The sequence below is a fragment of the Onthophagus taurus genome, chromosome 2, assembly GCF_036711975.1.
Source record: "Onthophagus taurus isolate NC chromosome 2, IU_Otau_3.0, whole genome shotgun sequence".
In the NCBI taxonomy this organism is placed as follows: Eukaryota; Metazoa; Arthropoda; class Insecta; order Coleoptera; family Scarabaeidae; genus Onthophagus; species Onthophagus taurus.
Window position 1 is genome coordinate 29,588,018 of NC_091967.1, and position 25,124 is coordinate 29,613,141.

Here is a 25,124-nt window from a genome sequence, read left to right on the forward strand (position 1 = left end):
ACAACCACTAAAAGATTCTACAAGAACTATAAGACGTTTATATTTCATTTTCTTTATTTGACAGTTTTTCACCCGAACTTTAATTGACATTTATAAGTGTTTCAAATTTTCCCGTTTGCGTTTCTAATATTTTCTTAACATTTTTTTTGTGTATTTTCTTAACATTTTTTGGTCCTTCGAGCCGGATCTATAACCGGAAGTGCGGAGAGAAAGAACGTTTTGTGTGTTTTTCGATTTTTCGTTTTCGTGTTTATTTGTGTTACGTTACCATGGCAACCGCTAGTGAAATTGACTTAAACCCGATTTTTGAACGGCAAAATGACATTCACGGGTTAATTTCTCGCACAATAGACAATATTAAAAAACTCGCTATCGCGAAACGTACTCGCGGAAACATTCAAAGTCGTCTTGAGCGACTTGAAGCGAATTGGAGTGAATTCAACGAGTCGCATAAATACTTGTCAAAATATCGGCATTTATTCACAGAAACAATATATTTCACAGATGATTTATTTTCGGTTTGTGAGGAGGCGTATATGGAGGCCAAGGGCGAAATTCTCGATCTGATGGAATCATTTCTAATTCCTCAGCCTTCTCAAGCCCCCGCTGGAAGCGTAACGGAGATGGTTCGTCCATCGGCGCCTTCGCGACATTTGCCGCAAATCAAACTTCCCAATTTCGACGGAAAGTACGCTAATTGGGCTCAGTTTCGGGATTTGTTCGTCGCAATGGTTACTGATAATCGGGAATTATCAGACGTTGAACGATTGCAGTACCTGAAAATGACATTAATCGGTGAGCCAGCTCAATTGCTCAAAAACATCGCGATAACGAATGAAAATTTCGAAAAGGCGTGGCAGACGTTAGTTGAACGATACGAAAATCGCCGGTTACTAATCGAATCTCAATTAGCAATACTATTTTCCGCGCGCGCTATGAAGAACGAATCTTCGAGTGAATTAAAACGACTCGTCGGGGAAGTGAAAGAAGGAATCGGTGCGCTTGAAGTTTTGAAATGTCCCGTCCAACATTGGGATTATTTTCTAGTTTTTCTGATTATCAGAAAATTAGATATGGACGTGATGAAAGAATGGGAAAAGTCCATCGGTGACCATCGAGATCCCTCAACGTATGAAGAACTCGAGAACTTCTTAATCGGGCGTATTCATACATTGGAGGCAATCGAGAACTTGCAAGCAAACCGAAAGCCTAACCAAACTTCACATTCCACGAAGATCCCAGTTGTAAAAGTTCACAACGCATCTTCCGGAACGTCCAACTGTTTCATATGCACTTCGAATCATTATATCTCTTCATGTCCAACGTACCTTGCGAAGAGTCCGTCTGCAAGAATCGAATTCGTGAAAAGTAATAAACGATGCTTTAACTGCCTTGGACCTCACCTTGTTAAGGATTGTCGCGTTTCGAAGCGCTGCCGCGTATGCAACAAGAATCACCATAGCACGTTGCATGATGCCCCTTCAGATTCCCGTTCACGCTCTACCAGCACACAGCATGCGAACCCCGAAAGAAACGTTCAGCAACTTTCATCTCGAACAAATAATAATCAAGCGCCACTTTCCTCAAATTCTCACGTTATAAATTCACACCACGTTCATACCCCCGTGATTCTGGCGACAGCGCTAGTGTTAACAGTTTCTAGTCGCGGTGAAACCATTCTAGTTCGAGCTCTCATCGACCAAGGATCAGAAGTATCCTTTATCTCCGAGTCCCTGGTGCAACAGTTGCAGATTTCGCGTCATTCAGCCAGTATCCCAATTTTTGGCATTGGGTCGCAGCACACCAGTGTCTCACGCGGTACTGTGAACATTAAACTAGCATCAAAAGTGAACCCTTTCATTTCATACGAAGAAGAAGCTCTAATTCTCCCGAAACTTACCGCATATCTTCCTCAAAAAAGAACAGCGCATATTCCCTTCGAGTTAGCAGACCTTCCGCCAGATGATCCTGATTTTACATCATCTAGAAATATTGATTTGATTCTTGGGGTTACTTTCTACTCAAAAATAATTCAAGATGGAATTCGAAGAAGCGAGGATGGATCGCTCGTGGCTCAACAAACCTCCCTCGGGTGGATTCTTTCCGGTATCATGGCCGATCAACCGTCTTCAAACTCAAACCCGTTCGCGTTTCAATGTTCGATTGATCGGGAACTCCTTAAAATTATTCAACGTTTTTGGCAACAGGAAGACGATACGGTTTCGGTTCCCTGTATTTCGCCGGACGAAAAAGAGTGCGAAGATCACTTTGTGAGTAACTATTCGCGTGATTTAAACGGTCGTTTCGTGGTTCGTCTTCCTTTCCGTCGGTCTCCCACTGAATTGGGCGCTTCTTATCCGATTGCCATACAGACTTTCACAAGACTTGAACTGAGATTCGCCAAAAATTTGAATTTTAAACAGAAGTACAATCAATTTATGTGTGAATACCTTGAATTGGATCACATGCGTCAAGTATCGGCCCCGCTTCGTGAACTTCCTCAATTCTATTTGCCTCATCATGGAGTTATTCGGGAGAGCAGTTCGACCACAAAATTGCGCGTCGTGTTTAATGGGTCCCAGAAAACATCTTCGGGCATGTCGTTAAATGAATGTCTCCATACCGGGCCTAAACTTCAAACCGAGTTGGTCGACGTTCTTCTCCGGTGGAGACGCCATCCGGTGGTATTCGCGTGTGATTTAGAAAAAATGTACAGACAGATTAATGTACATCCAGACGATTGGCGGTATCAACAAATCGTTTGGCGTGAAAACTGTACGGATCCTATTCAAACCTATCAGCTAAGTACCGTTACTTACGGGTTATCGTGCGCGCCATACTTAGCGATTCGGTGCCTTCGGCAGCTAGCGGACGAACACTTAAGCTCACAGCCTCTGGGAGCTTCTGTTATTCGACTGGACACCTATGTGGACGACATCCTCTCGGGCGCGAACGATCTAGACAAGGTTCAGGAGGTTATCTTTCAAGTGAACCTTATCCTGACGGCGGGCGGTTTTACTGCGCGAAAATGGACGTCGAATCATCCTGAAGTGCTTCGTTCTTTAGCTCCTGAATTTCTTTCAGGTTCAAGTACTGTTAATTTAGACGAATCAAACTCGCCGCGTGCGTTGGGATTGCTCTGGAACAATTCAGAGGATAATTTTTTGTTCAGTTTCAAGTCATATACTGATAAACCATTCGAACTTACCAAACGCGTCATCTTATCCTTTATCGCGCGGTTGTTTGACCCGCTCGGCTGGCTAGCTCCTATCGTTGTTACAGCCAAAATCTTTATGCAAGAGCTGTGGACTCGAAATCTTGAGTGGGACGATTCTTTACCAAGCGATTTGGTGACGCGGTGGAGTTTTTTCCTTGATAATTTTAAAGAGGTTCCAACTATTCGGGTACCGAGGTGGCTTGGGTTGTCGGACTGTGCACAATCGGTCGAGGTTCATGGATTCGCTGACGCCTCGAACAGCGCTTATGGTGCGGTGGTTTACCTTCGGGTTGTTTCGGGCGATGAAGTGCGTGTTTCAATCCTTATCGCTAAAACAAAAGTGTCACCAATTAAGCGCGTTACGATACCGCGACTCGAGTTGTGCGCCGCGGTTATTCTTACGCGTTTGATCCGATGAGTTCGCGTGACTTTGGATCTTATTAATCATCCAGTGCACCTGTGGAGCGATTCGACCGTTGCTCTATTCTGGATCTGCAGCCATCCATCACGTTGGAAGGACTATGTTCGCAACAGGGTGACCGAGATCCAGGAATTGACCGAGGCGAAGTGGCATCATCTCCCAAGCGAGGATAATCCAGCAGATCTACTATCTCGTGGCGTTCCATTGAGGAGACTGCAGCAAGAGGATTTTTGGTGGTCCGGACCTTCCTGGCTCCGTTCATCATCGTCACAGTGGCCTTTGTTCCGGGCAACGTTGAGTACCGAAGCTGACGTGGAGCAACGAGCTATTTCAACTTCAAACACAGCATCCATGGTGAAAAAAGGCTGGGACCTTAAAGAAAAATATTCGTCCTTGAGCAAACTTCTTCGTGTTACGGCTTGGTGTATCAGAGTTTTCGACAGAAATAAGTTTTATTCTGTTTCAGATATTCTGTCGCAGGAAGAAATTAATCGCTCTTTAATGTTTTGGGTTCGCGAATGTCAGCAATTATACTTCGATCAAGAGATCCGACTTCTGCAGAGCGGAAAAGCAGTTCAGCGTTCAAGCCCACTGTTCCGTTTAGTCCCATTCGTTGATGGATTTCTCCGTATCACTGGTCGCCTTCGATTTTCGACGTTGGATTGGAACGAGAAACACCCAATTATACTGCCAAGGGACTCCAGACTCACTACATTGATAATTGACAGCCATCATCGTAGAACATTGCATGGAGGAACACAACTTACCTCCACTTCCATTCGTCGACAGTTTTGGATCATTGGAGGCCGTGTTCCCGTTCGGGCTTTTATCCATCGATGCATGATATGCGCAAAACAGCGAGCTGTTACAAGCCAGCAGCTCATGGGTCAACTTCCTTCGGCCAGAGTTCGTCCTTCAAAACCATTCCAACATTCAGGCATAGATTATGCTGGGCCGTTTCAGCTTCGCAGTATGCGAGGGAGAGGAGCTAAAATGTACAAAGGATATTTAATCGTCTTTGTTTGTATGACTACCTCAGCTGTTCACCTGGAGATCACTTCTGACTACACGACAGCGGGATTCCTAGCAGCATTCAAACGTTTCTCCGGTCGTCGTGGAATCCCAAGCTGCATCTATAGCGATTGTGGAACAAATCTGGTGGGAGCTGATAAGGAACTTCGAGCAATGTTCTCGACAGCCTCGTCGCAGTGGAGACATCTTGCACATCTGCTCAGTTGTGACGGGACCGAATGGAAATTTAATCCTCCAGCAGCGCCCCACTTCGGAGGAAAATGGGAGGCGAGCGTAAAATCAGTTAAAACTCACTTTAAGAAGGTCGTCGGAGCAACAACACTTACTTATGAAGAATTTTCGACGGTCCTCGTTCAAATTGAGGCCGTATTGAACTCACAACCTCTTTGTTCAATCTCCGATGACCCTAATTCTTACGAAATTTTAACGCCCGCCCATTTCCTCATCGGCAGTTCCCTCACTGTAGTTCCTGAGCCTTCCTTGCTCGACGTTAACATTTCACGTCTTTCACGATGGCAACATTTGCGACGAATGATAGACGACTTCTGGCTAAAATGGGAGAGATTTTATCTCCAGTTCATTCAAAATTCCAATAAATGGTATCAGCAACGTAACTTACCTCAAGTAGGAAGGTTGGTTCTTATAAAGGACGAACGTTTTCCTCCGTCCAAGTGGGCACTTGGTCGAATTACGTATCTCCACCCCGGACCGGACGGATTTGCGCGAGTGGCAACGGTGAAGACACCAACAACGACTTTAACGCGACCCGTCACTAAACTTTGTGTCTTACCGAGTGCCGATAATTGAGTGTTAATTTCGCTTTCATTATTTGTTTCGGATTTTCTTAACGTTGTCCGTCGTTCTTTTATTTTGTTGTGTTTGATTATGTTTCAATATTAGATTATGCTTTCTTTTCACATGTTTTATTGTTATTTCGGTTGCCTTCCGTTCGGCAAGGCGGGCGGTAATGTTTAAAAGTTAATAGTTTCTGTTATTTTTGTTAATTATAATTTAATTAGTCGGCCGTTTCGTATTTTTTAAGTTTTGTTATTCAGTTGTTTTTTCTATAAGAGTTGACGTTCACGTGCAAGAGACCACGCGTCAATTTTCTGTGCTTAAAGTATTTCCGTGTTATTTCAAATAGATGTTCGTTAAAAGTGTTTCGACTTTTATTTTCTGTTTGAACAACCACTAAAAGATTCTACAAGAACTGTAAGACGTTTATATTTCATTTTCTTTATTTGACAGTTTTTCACCCGAACTTTAATTGACATTTATAAGTGTTTCAAATTTTCCCGTTTGCGTTTCTAATATTTTCTTAACATTTTTTTTGTGTATTTTCTTAACAACAATTTACATATTACTTTTTATTTAAGCTCTGTAGAGTTTTATAAGATGAAAGTCATAACCATGTTGGATTTTCTACAAAAAAAATTGAAATGATGGAATATTAATATAAAAAAATATGAATCGGAAAGCTTATTCTTTAGTGACATTTTTGCGGAAACTTCGAAACACGTCCTTATCGCAGAACCATTAATGAATGGATTTAAAAAAATGTTTAGAATGTTACAACATACCTATGAGAAATTTAGGTAAACCGTGGGTACCTACATCTATTTGTACTACTTGTAGATTAACCCATTAATGCCTAGCGTGCTTCTCGCACTGCTTCTCCTTACCTACAGGTCACCATGTGCGACATTTCGATCCGAATCAAAGCGGATATTTTAGTTGAAGGAAGCATCTTATCGACCTATTTTTGCATTTTGTGCGATTCGGTTATTTCCGCTAATTTTTTCGCTATTGAAAATCGTGAATTTCACGGTTTTCCGTCTTCAATTTTCAATAAACTGGGAAAAATGAAAAAAATACTGAAAAAAGAATTTCTATCGTATGCTCCCACTCTTAGTTCCATATATTCGACGGAAAATATTATTTCGTGGCGATTCGCGAGTCTTTACTACTTGCCAGATAGCCGCGAAGGTCAGTGTTGCGAAAACGCAACGCTGGGTCGAACCGGTGGTCGAACAAACAATATGCACAGCAACTTCAGTCCACTCGCTAAGTCAACGAATACGCTAGTTGACAGCAGTACCGCATCAATCTCGCTCTGCTCTATTCTATATCATCTTACATTATTTACATACAATGTTGCGAAAAAAGTATACGACCGTTCGTGAAATCGAAGACTTGGTGAATGCCAGCTCTGATGAAGAAGAAACAGCGACTCAAATTCGACATGCCGACCACGTGATTTCATAGTTCTGCCGCCAGAAAATACCGATGCGATTAGTGATAATGAAGATTAGATGAAGGTACACAATTGATGAGTGGGGATATACCTAACGATATTACGGGCCATATCAAAATTATGTGCGAATTCGATGACGATAACGAACATTGTCCACAAGAACCGATGTGTGAAAATAACGAAGATTCGGACATACATTAGCGATCGGCCCTTTGTTTTGCTCAAGCCTAAGTGGATGAAGACTAAGAACTATAAATTCTTGAAGCAGTCGGTAGATTTGTCCATAGAAAAATACGCAGACATTTATACAAAATTAGGTAATTGATTTCCGTTCTCTCATTCATTCCAATGAGTGTAAATTATTGTTTCGAATTGCAGGAGCACTGAATCCATTACAGTTATTCGAATTATTTATCGATGCTGATGTCATCAATTTCATTGTTCAAAGTACAAACCGATATGCGGCTATCGATCGCAATGATCCCTCTTTCAAAACCGATGTCGAAGAAGTGCGCAAAGTAATAGGAATATTGTTTGTGACTGGGTATCACACATTGCCGACAATCAGGAGTTATTGGTCGGATAGCCCATCTTTAGGCTGTGCGATAATAAAAGCAAGCATGACTCGTGATCGTTTTCTTCGTGTCAAAGCGCATCTCCATGTATGCGATAACCGAAGCCTCGATCCGAAAGACAAATTCGCCAAGGTGACACCCTTGAATGATATGATGAACGAACGGTTCATGCAATTCGGCGTCTTCGCTCACAATTTATTGATCGACGAACAAATGATTGCATATTTCGGTCGACATTCTTGTAAAATGTTCATCAAGGGGAAACCGATCCAATTTGGATTCAAGTATTGGTGTCTTTGCTCGTCCGAAGGACCTTTTTTCATTCATACCGTACGCCAACGCATCCAGTAATAATAATAAAGAGCTCGGACTCGGTGAGAACGTTGTTCTTCGTCTGCTCTCGAAATTAGAGTCCGAGCCAACACTGCGTGACATTCGACAATTTTTTTAAGTCGCATAAACTCGCTTACTGATGTGCGCACAATGAAAAAAAAAGATCGAGGTGCCAGCGACTACTCATTTGATAAGGTAAACGAAGTTCTGGCTGTGCGTTGGAACGATAATGCAATTGACAATAAAACTAACGAAAACTAAATTATACAAACAAATAAACTACTAAACAAAAAAAAAAGACCAGATCCAGGACATCGCGTTGATGAGGAAGGACCTGCGGGTGTATCTTTCGGACCCCCCGCCGACTCCACTGGCGCTAATGAAAAAAATCGTCACCCTAGACGAACTCCTAGCCCAAAACCGAGCGCCAAAAACAGAAGCACCAGCGGCCTCCAGCCCAAAGGCCTCCGCTAGAACGCCGCACAGTGGGGCAACGCCGGAAAAAATCCCGGCCGTAAAAATCAGCTTTATCTAAAGAATACACCGATTTGCAGTTATAGAATAGTTAATATACGTTTGATATAAACATGTATTTATCAGCGAAAACAGGACAACCGAATAAACCGGTTCACAGAATAACAACTTTTGGCATAACGTGATTTAAAAAAAAACTTTATCGTGCTTTAATTCGGAATCGATAAAATTTCAATCAGTATGCTTTAGTGCAAACGACCCTAAAGTATTATTTGCATATACCTGCGAGTTCAGTAATTACGTTAGTAATATTCACGAGTTAGTAATATTCGCAACCTGTGCAAATATTTTCATTTTCTAAAGGTTTTTTTGATCAATTCAAATGTGACTTTTGTTTTGAGACTGTTTAATCTGTTTTAGACGATATTTTATACGTAGTAAAGATAACATGGAGCCTCTAGTTATCAGTTACAATGATTTGTGTGAATACTTGTTTAATAATGGTCCTTCCAGCATTCAGTCGTTTAATTCTCTCATTCGAAAGAAGTTTACTAATATTACTGAGGATCAGATACCCGTAATTTCCAAAGCAATTGCAACAAGATTTCTTCCTAATTTCAAGGTAAAGTGGAGATCAGTTAATCGAAACAAAACCGTATTTAAACAGAAGAATAGTGATTGGATGACACGTAACTTTGTGTTCACGTTTCCCGTTGATACTGATAAACATGACGAAGGTGGTGGTACGAATATTTCATTGTGCTCGGTGTCGAAAGTTGGCAAAGGAAGGCCTAGTAAAGATTTTGAAAATTGTGGAAAGAGAAGTCAAAGGAGCAAAATTCGTCAACTAAAAACATCACAGTCCCAAGCCTTAATCAATGCTGCTGAAGTAATAAGAGTAATAAAGTAATAATTATTTGTTTCAAGGTATTCGGGGATGGTTTCCGTTTTCGCGGATATCGAGCAGCAAATGTATCGCATGTTCTTGTTAAAACTTTGTTACATTCTCCATAAATAATAAATAGATTTAGATAATCTTCATTAGTATAATTTAAACGTGCGGGCATAGTGAATTTTATAAATGATATAATGACATTTGTGTTACCTTCATTTGTTTCTCGGTAGTCATGGCCGTCTTTGACACAAAATTGTTTTGAATAATCTTAAACTATTTAAAACGAAAATTACAAAGAAACGGCGATAGTTAGATATAGGGAACCTTACATAAAGTTACCTTTATTTTTAATGTAGATTCAGATACAATTAAAAAAATATATGGTTTCCATTTAATTTTTTTGAGTTTTTCGCTTTTTCTTATATAAATATTTGGCAGCTTTTTTTGAACACCCTGTATGTAGTAGGACAACATATGAGCTACCAAAAGTTAAGCTATAGTCTCTTCTTCAAATTCCTTTCATCAGATATAACAAATACTTAACAGTGTTAGCAGAAATACACATAACATACAAGCCTGCATAGGTAATTTTTTTACATAAATTTGTAAATATTTCAGAAACGGGTAAGAATTTTATATAAGATGTTTAAGTAAAAGTTAATTAAAATCGGATGTAGAATCTAAATATGTAATAATATATAGGTGGTTCTATTTAAAATAACGAAGTTGTTGTCTACTTCCGGTATAACCGGAAGTGCGACAGTCTTGAAAACATTTTAGGTGAGTTGGGCATATCGACTTAAGTGCGCCTACAAATTTTCAGAAAGATACTACTCATAGTTTCTCCTATATCGATCGACGCAGTTCATCGTGGGACACCCTGTACAGCAAAGCACATATTCCATCACAGTGAAGCATATTCTACATTTCACAATGCTAGACGGAAAAGTAGCCCAACATATCACCAATACAACTGCAGCAAGCAACTGTTTCATTTGTGGAGCTCGTCCATCTGAGATGAACGACTTATCAAAGCTCGAAAATAAGCCTCGTAATGAAGAAGCAATTCAGCTAGGTATTTCCCCACTTCATGCACGAATAAAGTTTATGGAATTTATACTTCATCTTGGTTACAACTTAGAATTTAAGGAATGGAGGACTACGAAAACTACACTTCCAATCAAAATGGCTGCGAAAGAACGTATACAAAAACGTTTTATGGCTGAATTAGGGATAAAGGTTGATTTCGTAAAACAAGGATTTGGTTCCACTAATACTGGAAATACCTCTAGAGTGTTTTTCCGAGACCCTTCTTTGACTGCTGACATAACACAAATTAATGAAAACTTGATTCGCCGACTTGGTGTAATACTAGAGATAATTAATAGCGACATTTCAATTGATTCGCACAAATTCCACTTATACACAACAGAAACGGCTAAGTTAGCAATACAATTGTACCCATGGTATTATATGCCTTCAACGGTCCATAAAATCTTAATTCATGGAGCTGAAATTATAACATCTGCAGCACTGTCGATTGGGTTACTTTCAGAGGAAGCGCAGGAAAGCAGACATAAAGATTATAAATGTTACAGGCTTCACTACACAAGGAAATGTTCCCGTACTGCCACAAATGAGGATGTATTCAATAAGTTATTAGAGTCGTCAGATCCCTTTATAACACACTTGAGGCCTGAGCCTAAAAAAAAGAACCTTCCCATCAGCCAAGAAGCCCTTGAATTATGTTGCACATAATTATTATTTTAATTTTTCGTTATACTGAGTGGCCCAAAATTCGCGCAACCAATTGAAAAAAAATGACATTGCGTAGCAAAAATACAAAATTTATTCGGAAAAAAACAAAATACACAAAATTAGTTTGAAGCAAGGCAAAAACCGACTCTCTGGCATCATAACAAATGTTCGAAATGACCTCCTTCTTGTTCGATGCACTTCAGACATCGCTTTTTAACAGCTTTACAGATGCGCTCAAGTAAAGGTTTATCTGCATTCAGCGTATCGACTTCGTTGGTTATGATGTTTTTCATGGTCTCCACATCTGGTAAATCATTTTTGTACACCCTATCCTTTAAAATTCCCCACACGGCAAAATCCAAGGGAGTCAGGTCAGGAGATCTTGCAGGCCACTCTACTCGACCTCGTCTACCGATCCAATCCGGGAAATTTTGATTTAGGAATTCGCGAACAATGATAGCGTAATGGGGCGGCGCACCATCTTGTTGAAGAGTTAAAACACGACCAGAAAAATCCGGGTTATTATTCATTCCATCGCGCAGTTCCATCAACAAATCAAGGTATGCAATACCTGTTACTGTTGCGTCGAAAAAGTAGGGGCCGACAATGCCGAAGGAGCAAACACCAAGCCATACTGTTACACCAGGAACGTTTAATTCTTCTTGCACCGTGATATGCGGATTTTCTGTAGACCAGTACACGCAATTGTGTCTGTTGATTCGGCCATTTAATTTAAACTGTGCTTCATCTGACCACAAAATGGTTTTAAAGAACTCTTCGAACGCTTCACATCGAATTACGTACCACTCAGCGAACTGAAGTCTGCGGTCCGGATCGTCTTCTGTTAATGCTTGTAAAAGACGTGGTCTGTAAACATGCATACCTAATTCCTTCATTATTCGCTGCAAGCTGGAACGAGAAATTTCCAATTCATGGCAAGCCTTACGGACTGATCGCGCCGGTGTTTCAACGAAACTCTCAGCGACCATCTGTACGTTTTGTGCAGTTCGCACGCTGCGTGGCCGCCCCGAACGCTTCGTGTCATTAACAGTACCATTTTGTTCGAACCTTTTTATCAAGCGATACACAGTTTCACGCCTCGGAACTTGACTGTTAGGAAACTTTTCGGCAAAATCGGAGAAAATGTTTCGATAATCGGCATGATAACGGTAGTACGAGCTCACTAAAAACACGCGTTCCGCAATTGTGAACCGATAACGCGCTCCGGCTGCCATAGCTACACACGGACAACTGGTTGACACGGTTAACCTTGTACTAGTGGGGTGAAACCGGCGCATGCGTATTTTGTGTTAGCGTTGCGCGAATTTTGGGCCACTCTGTACATTATACATTTCATTTTCAGTGTGGGGGTAAAACAAAAGCCGATTGGAAAAAGTGCTATTCTTTACTTTCGATTTAAAATTAATTTTTCTACCAGAACTATTAGCCACTTTTTGCGTTTATAAAACTTTTAGTTGTTACCTACAACACTGAAAATCAAACTTTGAAGTCGATTATCTCGAAAACAAAAGCCGATCGGAAAAAATGTTATTCTTTCATTTCGACTTGAAATCAGAAGTTCTACATGGGGTTTCAGTTTGGTGCTCTACTTTTGAATCAACCTGTATACACATATTGTCAGTGTATTATTATCAGTAAAATTTATATTAAAGTAATTAATCTTTTCAATTTAGTACCATTTGTAATGTACTTTTTTATGTTGAATCGAATGAGAGCAGCCGCAATTTGATAGAACTAGCGGTTATCTAGATATTGTATTTTTTCCGCTTTTCGGTCATTTGGCCCCACTGTGCGCCGCCAGCCTGCTGGTAATGCCCAGAGCGACATTTCCACCGCAACTGCCAGATCTACCCCGATGTCGGGAAACGACCAAGGGACCGCCGCCAAGCCAACCAGCAACCCCAAGCGAGCGGTCGTAAAAATCTCCAGCGTTCAGCTATCACGCGCTTTCAACACCGTTTCGGCTCCCACCCTACAGATACTCCACCACCAAAAAAAAGGCCATAGCCCGGGAAGTCGAGAAGATGTTGAGTGAAGTTGTAATCGAGGCCAGCCGGTCCCTATATGCCTCGCCGATCGTACTGGTGTCCAAGAAGAATGGTGAGCCTCGCCTGTGCATCGACTATAGACGCCTCAACAACCAGACCGAGGACGAGTCATCGGCGCTACCGATGATTAAGGAAACCCTCCGTGACCTCAGCGGGGCCTGCGTGTTCTCGACACTGGACCTTCGTTCCGGGTACTGGCAGATTCCCATGGCGGATTCATCCAAACCAATGACTGCCTTCACGACACAAGACTTATCAGTTTCGGGTCATGCCTTTCGGCCTAAAAAATACCCCGGCCACCTTCCAAAAACTCATGACTGCCGGGGTACCCAAGGAAGTTTGCGTTGGTGTACCTTGATGACGTCATTGTGTTCAGTGCCAATTGGGAGGAACACTTACTACACCTCGGCCTGATCTTCGAGCGCCTACAGATGCACAACTTACGTCTCTCGCCCGAGAAATGTGTATTTGGAGCCACCACCATCAATTACCTGGGACACAGGATCACCCCGAAGGGTATCGCACCACTCCCGTCCCACATCGAGGGCATGCTCCGTGCACCCAGACCAGGGACGAAGAAGCAGCTGCAGTCTTTTCTGGGCCTTGCCAATTGGTTGGGCCCGTTCATTCCTCGGTGCGCTGAAATCCTGACCCCTCTCACGGACCTTTTTCTAGGTCGTCGATCGTTCCGTTGGACCGAGGCAGCCGAGCAGGCCTTCTCAAGCAAGCCTTGAGCAGGGACCTCCAGCTTCACCGCCCGGAACTGGACAAGCCGTTCGTGTTGCAAACCGACGCAAGTGGAAAGGGGATTGCGGCCGTCCTTTATCAGGAGCCCGGTCGACGCATCATCGGGTTCGCCAGCGCCAAACTGTCCCCAGCCGAGCAGAAGTACCACATTAACGAGCAAGAATGCTTGGCAGTTGTCTGGGGTGTGCGCATTTCCGCCCTTATCTGGACGACAGGCCGTTCACCCTGCGGACAGAGAGCAGAGTTCTTCTGTGGCTTAAAACCCTAAAGGAGAAGAACGCTAAGTTGACCCGCTGGTCGCTCCTCCTACAAGAATTCAAATTCGAGGTGGAGCACGTTCCAGGCGAAAAGAACGAGTTGCCGGATTTCCTGTCGCGCGAACCCGCTGTCCACCTGATGGCCAACAACGATGCACCCAACACGGAAAGGCTGCTCTACCAGCAGCTGAACGGCGAGGCAGTGACGAAGACCGAAGAACAACCGCACGTGGCTCTCGTAGGCTGACCCGAACTATTGGAGCAGATCAAGGCGGGTCAACAGGCACACCCCCGGGCCCAACAGTTTGTCCGCTCCTGGACCGACATCCAAGCCAGAGGTCCGGAAGGGCCGACGGAACGGCGCATCATGGAGCAATACGCCGTACATGACGACCGACCTCCTCTGGAAACGTTCTGCGGATGGGGACAGGATAGTGGTACCGCAGGAGTTCCACGAATGCGTGATACACGCGTATAACGACTCACCCACCGCCGGACACCCCGGAGCCGAGGACACGGTGCGGGCAATCTCCCGACACTATTTCTGGTTGGGTATGACGGAGGACGTACGGAAGCACGTATAAGAGTGTTGGGCTTGCACTGCTTTTAAGAGGGGACCCTTCCAAGACAAGGCCCCACTAAGGCCGCGAGATCCCGTCGCTCCATGGGAGGTGGTAGCCGTAGACATTATGGGACCCTACGCGAAATCACGCAGCAACAACAGATTCGTCCTGGTTGTTACTGACCTGTTTTCCCGGTGGGTAGAAGCTTTCGCTATGCCAGACAGCGAGGCAGAACGAATCATCCAAATTATGGACCGAGAGGTGTTCCCCCGTTATGGGTATCCGCGGGCGTTCCTAAGCGATAACGGCCTTCAATTTATATCGGTCGACTGGGACGGAGCGTTGCGACGATGGGGCTGTCTCCAATGGACAACACCGATCTACCACCCCCAGGCAAACCCCACGGAAAGGCGTATACAAGAATTGAAAAAATGTATACGGTTGCAACTGCAATAACGTAACCCGAGTGCCTGGGACCAACATCTTCCCACCGCCCTTTTCAACGTCCGCGGTCGACGGAACGCAGCGACAAGAGAGACGCCCGCCGCGCTCTTGTGTGGATACGAGTTACAACGCCCAGGGTAATGGGAAATTCACCCACCAAACCCAAGACAACAGGAGCAGCGGCCAGTCGGGAACCGACGGGCACACCTTAACGAACATCGATATCGTTACGCCAGCCAGGAACCCATACGCTTTAAACCGGGAAAACGTGTCTTGGAGCGGGTCTATGGACATAGGCCATCTTTCGGGCGACGATGGAGTGGGCCATATAACGTCATCGAGGAAGTAGGGCCCACCACGTATTGGATCCGAAGAGGAAATACAGGCGAGCCGACCAATGTCCATGTGAATGACCTACGCCCCACACAGCCACGTCGTCCGCGCCCTCAGGCTCGTCGACTAGCCGAACCAGCGCCTTGAGGGAGGGGGTGTTACACGATCCACCGGGTACTGTTCGGTCACGCCCCCGGTCGGACGTTTCTCCCCCGCACGGTCGGCCGGCCGATCGGACGTCAGCGATAGGCGTTCTTTGTTCAGCTTCCGGTCGGCCCGGTACTTAAGGGAGGCCGAAAACAACAAGGGGCATTCGAGTCCACCACGACGCCAGAGCTATACTACGACGCTGAAGCTCCACCACTACGTCATTGTATATACCGCTCCCCGTGTACATAACTCAACCCCCTCATTATTGTAAATAGTAATTTTATAAATAAATTCGTCGAGCCATCCACGACTTTAATTTCCACCGACCTATCACAGCCCTTGTCGATAACAGAATTGGTCATAAAAGCGGATGAAATACGAACAATGATCCAGCAAAATACAGCCGTACCGATGAAGGCGGCAATTAAAGAAATTAATGTAATGGTGAAAAGGTTACAAAAAATTCAGGGAGAGGAAATGAAGGAAACAGATAAAAAAATTCTGATGATGGAAGGAAAACGATTACTATGGAGGATAAAATAGAGGAACTTAGTAAGGGAGGAAGGAGTGACGCTATAAATAAAATGGAGATGGCGACACAAACTACAGAAAGGATCAGGGAAGAAAATCCGCAAGTAATGAAATACTTTAAGGAAGAGAGAAACGCAGATAAATTCCTGAAAATTATGGGGGAAATGTGGAATGAGGATAGATATGTTAAAACAGAATGGTCCAATAAATATGATAGTAGTACTGAAACTACACAAAACATAATTATCAGCATAAAAGCTGGAAATGAAATGATCCGTGAAAATGAAAATGTTAAACGGCTACTAGATTATGAATTAAGGGAAAAATAATAGGAGAAGAAAAACTAAATGACGGACAATGGATAAAAATCAAGCAAGGGACCACCATAACAAGATGTACTAGTGAATAAAGCAAAGAGGATAATAAGAACATCTATGTAATTGGAGTAAGGGGTGAGCAACACTAGAAAGATGGAAAGACAATCATAACAAAAGAAAATTATGTAGGAACTGAAAACATAATAAGAGATATCTGTAAAAATGAAGCAAAAAAAAGTCTTTATGCATGAAGGACTAAGGGACGAATACCTCAGAAATCTGATGGAATACATAAATAAAGACAATGCACTACAAGTAGTAATGATCGCAAAACATTCAGCAGAAGATAAAGACAACACCTATGCTAAAGTCTTGGGTAGAGGTACGACCCAAAAGGGACCACAAAAAAATATGAAGCGATACAATGAACAAAGGCATATCGAAATAAAACTACTCGGAACAGAAACATACGAAAATTCCCTAAAAGAGCTTAAGAAGGGAATAAAAATAGATGACAAAGAAATTAAAATCGCTGCTGTATACAAAACAAAGACAGGTAACCTGAAAATATACAAGGGGCAGGAGAAAAGTTCAAGCAACAAGCAGCAAAAATCCTGCATAATAAAGCTGAAACAACAGATGCCATGGGAAGAACTACAACAATATTTGTAAGAGACCTGAATGCAGCTACCACCACGAAAGAGGTGAGAGAGGCTATCGAAAAAGAATTGGGTAGAAGGATGGAAGAGAGCACATTCAAAATAAACATTTTCAAAGACAAAAATAGAAAAGATAAAATGGTGGCGGCCGCCACATTAAACAAAAGACTTGCAGCGGAAATCTTGAATAAAGCAGCAATTCAACTAGATTGGGCTAGATGTAGGGTGCACGAAATGCTTACGCCGGATAGGTGCTATAAGTGCGAAGAATTAGGACACAAGGCTAAGGAGTGCCAAAATAATAAAATAGAAAAAACAGAAGTCAGTAATAAGTGTCAGAAGCTGGGCCACAAAATGAAAGAATGCCAAGGAAAGAGTTTTTGTAGAGACTGTAAAGAGGAGGGGCATATGACAAACAGCATGGCATGCCAAAAATACAGAGGGGAAGTACAAAAAATGATAGAAAAAAAAAGAAGAATATAACAGAAAAAGACAGTAAACAGGGAAATCCCAGAGACGGCCAAAAATCAAAATAAAAATAATTATAAAAATCGGAGGGGTTGGGAAAGAGAAGGGGAAAGTAACAATGAATGCCAATAGAAGTTTGGAAGCTATAAACCTGATAGAAAAGCAGGCAATGGATAGAAGAATCGACATGATAATAATAACGGAGCCAAACAAAAGAAAAATAGAATCAGGAGGATGGTTCAAGAACAAAGATGGGGATGTGGCTGTAAAAGTTCTAAATAACGACAACATAAGAATAATAGTATACAGGTATGAAGAGGAAAGCGGATACTTAGCGTTAAAAACCAACATAGGTACCATCATAGGGTGTTACCTAACCCCCAACGAAGACATTACTAATTACAAAAACAAATTAGACAGCGTAGCGATGGAAAACAGAGAGATGAAAAATATTATATTAGCCGGCGATTTTAATGCAAAATCAGCATACTGGAACGCAAATAAAGAAGACGAGAGGGGGAAAATATTATGCGAATGGATGAGCGAGAGAGACCTAGTGGTAGCAAACGGGGGCGACGGAGCAATGGAGATGGATCAGAAGGGAAGGAGAGGTTGACAGATTTAAAAATGAAATACAGAAAAGGCTAAAAGATTGTGAAATACTTACCCCGGAAATAATAACAAAGATGACAACAGAGACATGCGACAAAATCTACGGAAGAAGAAATATTGGAATTAAGAAGGGCCAATTATACTGGTGGAACAGCACAGTAAAAGAAGCGAAAGATGAAGCTAATAGATGCAGGCGAGCCATGACGAGAGAAAATGGAAAAAATGACAACGAAGACTATAAAAGAAAAACCAAATTAGAATACATAGAAGCAAAAAAGAAACTTAAAAGAGAAATCAAGAACTCAAAAAGTTAGGCGTGGAGAAAGTTATGCAACGAACTTGATGAGGACTACAGAATAGCACTAAAAAAGACAAAAAACCTTCCAAAAATAGTAATGGAAGAACAAGTACATAAACTGATAAAAGAACTTTTTCCAGGGGGAAAAGCAGAGGGGAGAACAGAACGCTGGGGAAAAGAACGCATGGACGAAGAGCAGAACTGCGAGGAAACCACGATAGAAGATCTTCATGCGCTGTCAAAGAGGTTGAAGAGTGGAAAAGTGCCTGGCCCAGATGGAATAACGCCTGAAATAGTCAAAGACGTCACCGCCATGGGATCACAAATTGTAGTAAACATGTATAACAAATTATTGAAGGAATGCCGCTTCCGAGATCGGGAAGGAAGGAAGATTAATACTGATAGAGAAGCCGGGCAATGAAAGGGAGAAGAAATGCAGACCTCTATGCATGCTAAACTGTTACGGAAAGCTATATGACGCGATAATTAAAAGCAGATTAATGGAGGAAATAGACCTCGGCGGGGGATTATCGAACAACCAGTACGGCTTTGTACGTGGGAGATCTACGGTACAAGCCATTGAGAGGGTGATAACGGAAATAAAGAAGCTTCAGAAGTTTAGAAGGGGTAAGAAACGCATTTGCCTGCTGGTTACTCTAGATGTCCGTAATGCTTTTGGCTCGGCACCGTGGGAAGAAATCATAAGGGCAATGCAGAGGAAACGAGTAACAACGCAGCTAGGATAATAACAAATACGACAAGGACATATACTATTTCGACAGTTACGGTGATTTAAGACCATCAGAAATTGAACAATATTTGCTGTCAGACGGTAGGGGTGGTAGAATAAAGTATAATTACTGTCGATATCAAAGAGAAATAGATCAAAATTGCGGACAGTTGTGCCTGAAGTTTCTAAGTAATAAAAGGACCTATTAGAGTGTAGACACGTTTAGTTTCAGAAGTAATGGAGAAAGAAGCAATACACGCGACATATACATTTACGTTGACTGGAAAGTCATCCGAATTGACTTGTAATTTTAATCCTCCCATCTATTTGAACGAATTTGGTAGTTACGAGTTGGCTCTTTTGAATTTCGAAACGTTTAATAGTTTAGCAAACGTTGATAAAAGCAACAACGTAATCCAATACGAAGATAAGACAGGACATTTTAAAAACAATATAATAGTACCTGTTGGAACGTACGATATTGATGATATTGCCGAGTTCGTGAATGAACAGCTAGAGATAAGACACGCTAAAGGAGTCGTAATAAGGATTAAGGGGAATAATAACACACAACATTCTTTAATAAAAAGTACGCGTCGAATTAATTTTGCATGCGATAATTCTATAGGGCCGTTACTTGGTTTCAAGCCTCAAATATTACCTAGAGATATGGAAGTGGAATCCGATTTCGTAGTAAACATAAATAAAACGAACGCCTTACAAATTTATTGTAATTTAGTTGATCGTTTGTTGTTGAGGTACGTGAACATCAAACAGAGAGGATTTAAGTTGCGGCATTTTGTGCCACAGAGCGACCGATCATGTAAGTAAAAGTTTTTACTGTTCAATGTATTATATATATTCATTGGTTTTATTTATTCAAATTTTTTTTTGTAATTTTAGGAATAAAAAATATGGAAGAAAGTATTTAACTCAAAAAGAACTGGTAGAAGCAATGGAAAATTTATCCGATATAGAGGAAGTTGCTATTGACTCAGATAATGAGAGTGAAGGAGAGGATGAAATAATACAGATAGATAATTACAAAAGCGACTCAGAACAATCTGCAGATGACAATTACGAGGATCTTGGACCATTACATGATGAAGATGATTTTCAGTTTTACATTGGCAAAGATCAAGACACCTTGTGGAAAAGCACTCCAGTAAATAACTGTAAAGAAAGCAGGAGAAAAAATATTATCAAAACGTGTCCTGGGCCCAGAAAGGCAGCAATAAATGTATCAAATGAGTTAGAGGCATTTTTTTTAATTATGACAAAAGATATGACACACAAGATCGTCACTTATACTAATACATACATTGAAAATCGTCCAAATTACGAAAGAGATAGAGACTGTAAAAAAACTTCTGTCACTGAAATGTTTGCTTTGTTTGGAGTTCTTTTTCTGATTGGAGTGAAAAAAGGACATCATACGAATGTTGAAGAGCTTTGGAGTACAGACGGAACTGGAATGATCAGGCTGAGAGCTGCTTTCAGTTACAAAAGATTTTTGTTTCTTCTTCGTTCACTACGTTGTGACACCTTAATTACAACAACAAAAAATACATATAATAACCAACACATTTACAACACCAAACACAACACGGGTCCTTGCCTAGCTCAATTGGAGATTGGGTCGGGTAGAATTTCTTTAAGGCGCCACACAGTTGCTCCCGTATTGTCCACGAACTGTGACGTGAAGTTGGTAAAGTGAGTGTTGTAAACAAATGACAAAAACAACAAACACAACAACAACAAAAAATAAGTCGAAGATTTGAGTTGCAAAAATATTTATTTGGGATAATACCCAAAGAACGAAAAGCAAAAAGACAACAAAAAAAAAATAGAAATTTAAAAATTTCGCAAAAATCAAAACAAAATAAACTATACAAGGTTCCGAAAACAAAATTAAAAAAAAATAATGTCAGCGATTGAACAATGGGAAAAAAAATACAAAAAAAAACTAAAAAGAAAATCCCTAAATTGAACCCGCACGACTCCGTATATTTGAGCTCAAAATAAAGCCGTAATAATAAAAGAAAAATAAAAACCGAAATCAAAAACAAATTCGCTAATGAAAATTATCTAACAACAAAACAAAAAAATTTAATATCAGGACTAAAAAAAAATGATCAAACAATTACTTTTCGTAAAACAAAAAAAAACTAATTCATTCAATAGATCAAAAAAAAAAACGGTAAGTACAAAAAAAATAACTGAATTATACACAATAATTTTAAGTTCTAATTCTTTATTTTATTTTAGGTTTTTATCTGACCTTGACTGTGATAGGTTCATCATCCAGTAAATCTTCTTCCTCAGCAACGCCTTCCAGAACTTAGAAAAGGATGGATATTGATGAAAGAGATGGAGAGTATTGGATTGCAATAATTGACTCCCAATATAAAATTTAATAATTTGTTTTTTCCCAACAGGAAATACAAATAAAGCAAAGAAAATGTTCTCCAATACAAAAGGCCTAAAGCGAAAATAAAGATAATTAGGAAAAGAAATAGAAATGAAAAAGAAGTGGGAAGAAAAAGGAAAAAAAAAGGAATTTTGTTAGGTAACGCCAAGATTGTTAAAGTGTTGTAAATTAAGGATTAAAAGAAAAGTCTTACCTCAAATCTTCGAGGCCTTAACCAGGATAAAAATTTTGTTTTTAAAATATGATACGAAGAAAATCCGGGTAAACCGTAAACAGGAATGAAATAATCACTTCCCAAACTATTTCGCACACAAGTGATAAATCCTCCAAATAAGGAAAATGGAAATTTCCAACCAAATAATTTTAAAATTACCAGAATGGCTATCACCAAAAATTTCCGAAACTCACAGGTGTGGCACGTATCAAAACTGGTTTTAAAGAGAGCGACAATTGTCTCTGAAGACTTGTAAAAATACTCTCGTTGTACAAAAAAAAAAATGAACGTGCGCATAAATGAAATTTGAATAAGAGAAATAAAAAGAAATTAGGAAACAGAATTGAAATTAGAAATAAGAGGAATATAAAAATGGAAAATTAAGGAAGTTCTAGAAGTACGCTGGTAAAAAATACAAACAAATGTATTAATAAACAATAAAAATAAATAAATATATTACGTTACGCGTATTATGCAACCCAAAATCTTCCTTCTTTGACAACACAATACAAATTTACACCAAAACAATACATTAAAGACGTACCAAAAAATCAGACCGTTACAACGTCTTGACGACATTACAACTAGAAAAGGTTGGGATACAACTGACAAGTTAGCTGCCGTTAGAGAGTTATACACTGATTTTGTGAATAACTGTAGGAATAATTACTGTTTAGGAGAGTGTGTGACAATAGATGAAATGCTTCATCCATTCCGAGGTAGATGTGGATTCGTGCAGTATATGCCACAAAAACCGGCTAAATACGGTATAAAACTATATGCCCTTTGTGACAGCAAAACATTTTATACATGGAACTTTGAAATCTATTGTGGGAAACAACGAGATGGACCTTACAACGTATCGAACAAACCATTCGACTTGGTGGTCAGCGAGTTTCGAGTTGTTCCGTCGCGGCATTGTTGCCTGAGCCGCCCTTCCAAGTGGAACATTCCGTCGCTATGGAGACCGAAGTGGATGGAAAATACCGGTCGTTTTTAGTGTGGTGTGAGGGAACACATGGTTATCGTACTCTGTGCGCAATGGATGGGCGATCGCGTTACTTAAGAGTGTTTGAGCGAGGAATGTTTGTGGATATGCACATACAGGGTGTATCGTTCTGTGAAATTGCGCGTCGTCTCGAGCGGTCGTTATCGGCAGTGCAACGGGCATGGCGAGAATGGTCTGAGGTAGGACATAGGTACCTTCAGCCGCGGCCGGGACGGCCCTACGCTACCCCAGCACACGAGGATCGCGCTCTTGTGCTCAGCGCTTTAGCGTCGTGTGCGTCCTCCTCAAGGCAACTTGGGGAGGACGCACTTATTCTTGTTTTGTTTCATTATAACAGCTCTTTCTACTTTGTTTTTGTGAGTACAACTTGTTTATTTGTTTGTTATGTTAAATTGTTATTTTTATTTTTTCAATTCCTACAGGACCTTACTGCTGATCACTTCGATTTTTTTGTTTGATCAGTTCGATCAGTTTTTGGTAACTTCGTAATCTCGGCGACTTTTTTCTGGTAAGTATAGCCTTCTTTTTCTTTGCATATATTGTTGCTATTCTGGTTTTTTCATTCCTATAGCTCCTTCTATTTTAAATTTCACTTTTTGTTGGTAAGCATAACTTTATTATTCGAACGTTTGTATCATAATATCTACAATAACTTTTTATCATTCACATCCTATCATTTAGCACCCACTGCAATTAGATTTTAACGTTCTTTTCATCAAGCGATGTAAGTATACATGATTTTTTATTAAAATAAAAAAAATAATGTATGAATCTTTTTTTATCAAGATGACTCAAGACGGTTTTAGTCAAATTGATTTAACTGCTCCCGGTTTCGCCAGCAGCCAGGAGTCATTCCTGTTAAACAGTTTTGACATAAACCTGTTGAACATATCGACTGTTGAGAAGGAGCTGGATCCAACCGTGCAGCCTAATGAGCAGCCGATGGATCCTAACGTGGAATCTAATGCGCAGCAAGATGCATCGCTTCTGAACATCGCAGGTTCCGCGAATGTGAACGATAAGAATGTGAAACGCCTTTCACTTCGTCGGAATTCGGGGAACCGTGAACATTGGAAGAAGGCTACAGGTTTGTGGGTACCGTCAGAACAGTATAGAGAGGAAAGACAAGAAAGAAGGGAGGCACGTGCTCGTTCGCGACGTAGCCAACGCAAGTATGTGTCAGTTGAACCAGCGACCCCGTCGAAGATTGAAATGACACAGTCGAAAGTGGTTACCGAGAACGAGTCCGATAAATCCGACGACTCTCTTGCTTTAATGGCGGTATCAGAACAGTGGTATCACCGTAAACCGGAAATATCGTAAAGCTACTAAGGCTTCTTCTTCTGAAGCTTCGTGGGCTCCTGCTCCCGTTACTAACTCAAATATCCCTAACACCGAAATTCCTCCGTTAAGCCCGCAAGTACACATCTTAAGGGTGGACAATATTCCTGCTACTTCAGATATTTCCGATGTGTCTGCCAGCCTTTATTCAAACGCAATGTGTACAGCAGTAGAAACAACCAAAGGGGAGATTTTGGCCGAGTAATAGTTTATATCAAAATTTTTATAAAGACCTTAATGAAAAGGTTCGTCAATTGCAAACCTCTTTGAGAGAGCTTTCACAGTTTAGAGAAGGGCTGGCTTCGAGCTGTAACAATTCTTTAACAATATCGCTCGACAGCACCATAGCATCATTAACCTGTGAAATTAAAAAGGCTGAATCTATTTTATCTAGTTTCACTACTAATAGCGTAAACTTCCCTTCCTAGCTTAAAGATGACTTCTAACATGCGAGTGAATCACATCATTAGATTGTGCAAATTGGAGCGGAAAGTTGCCGCGTTGGAGGTAAAATTAGAAGCTCTATTTAAGTCGGTACGTTATACTTATAATACTTTTTTCCATGTCATTAATTTTATCTTCTCAGCTGCAGAGCGTGTCAGAATCGGCAGTGGTGAGGGGCGAAGTGCATGTGCAAAACATGCACATTAACCACGGCACCACAGCCGTTAGTTCACCGACTCCGGCAACGACTCCGGCATCAGCAGCACCACCACCGCCTTACGAAGAAGCGAAAAGAGGAGGAGGAGTGGTAACTACTCCTTCTCCTCTTTTTATTAAGTTAATTATTAAGTTAATTATTAGGTTAAATTGATATTATTTTATAGTTATTGATAAATATAGTATGTATATAAAGTTACTTTTGCTATATTTTTATTCAGACTTATCCTGTTAATGTCATAATTCATTTAGTGCGAGAATCATGATCGATAAGAAAGTAAAGTGTTTACCGCAACCGCTAACACCGCCAATACTAAATTTTAGTAAAGGTA

The 25,124-nt window shown here is 41.1% G+C and overlaps 3 protein-coding genes and 1 long non-coding RNA gene across 4 annotated transcripts; all 4 read left to right on the top strand.

Moving 5' to 3' along the window:
- Nucleotides 1-269: 269 nt before the first annotated feature.
- Nucleotides 270-3,635, top strand: LOC111421100 (uncharacterized). Its single transcript, XM_071201486.1, has one exon. The coding sequence runs from the start codon at nt 270-272 to the stop codon at nt 3,633-3,635; it is 3,366 nt and encodes a 1,121-aa protein (XP_071057587.1).
- A 354-nt stretch (nt 3,636-3,989) lies between these two features.
- On the top strand, nt 3,990-5,477 carry LOC111421117 (uncharacterized). Its single transcript, XM_023054260.2, has one exon. It carries the CDS (start codon nt 3,990-3,992, stop codon nt 5,475-5,477), a length of 1,488 nt encoding a protein of 495 aa, XP_022910028.2.
- Nucleotides 5,478-17,615: 12,138 nt separating this feature from the next.
- On the top strand, nt 17,616-18,113 carry LOC139432723 (uncharacterized). The gene has a single exon (XM_071201487.1). It carries the CDS (start codon nt 17,616-17,618, stop codon nt 18,111-18,113), a length of 498 nt encoding a protein of 165 aa, XP_071057588.1.
- Nucleotides 18,114-22,710: 4,597 nt separating this feature from the next.
- LOC139432761 (uncharacterized) lies at nt 22,711-24,741 on the top strand. The gene is made up of 4 exons (XR_011642431.1): nt 22,711-23,299; nt 23,363-23,393; nt 23,473-23,515; nt 23,578-24,741. It is a non-coding gene; the product is annotated as an uncharacterized lncRNA (long non-coding RNA).
- The last annotated feature ends 383 nt before the right edge of the window (nt 24,742-25,124 follow it).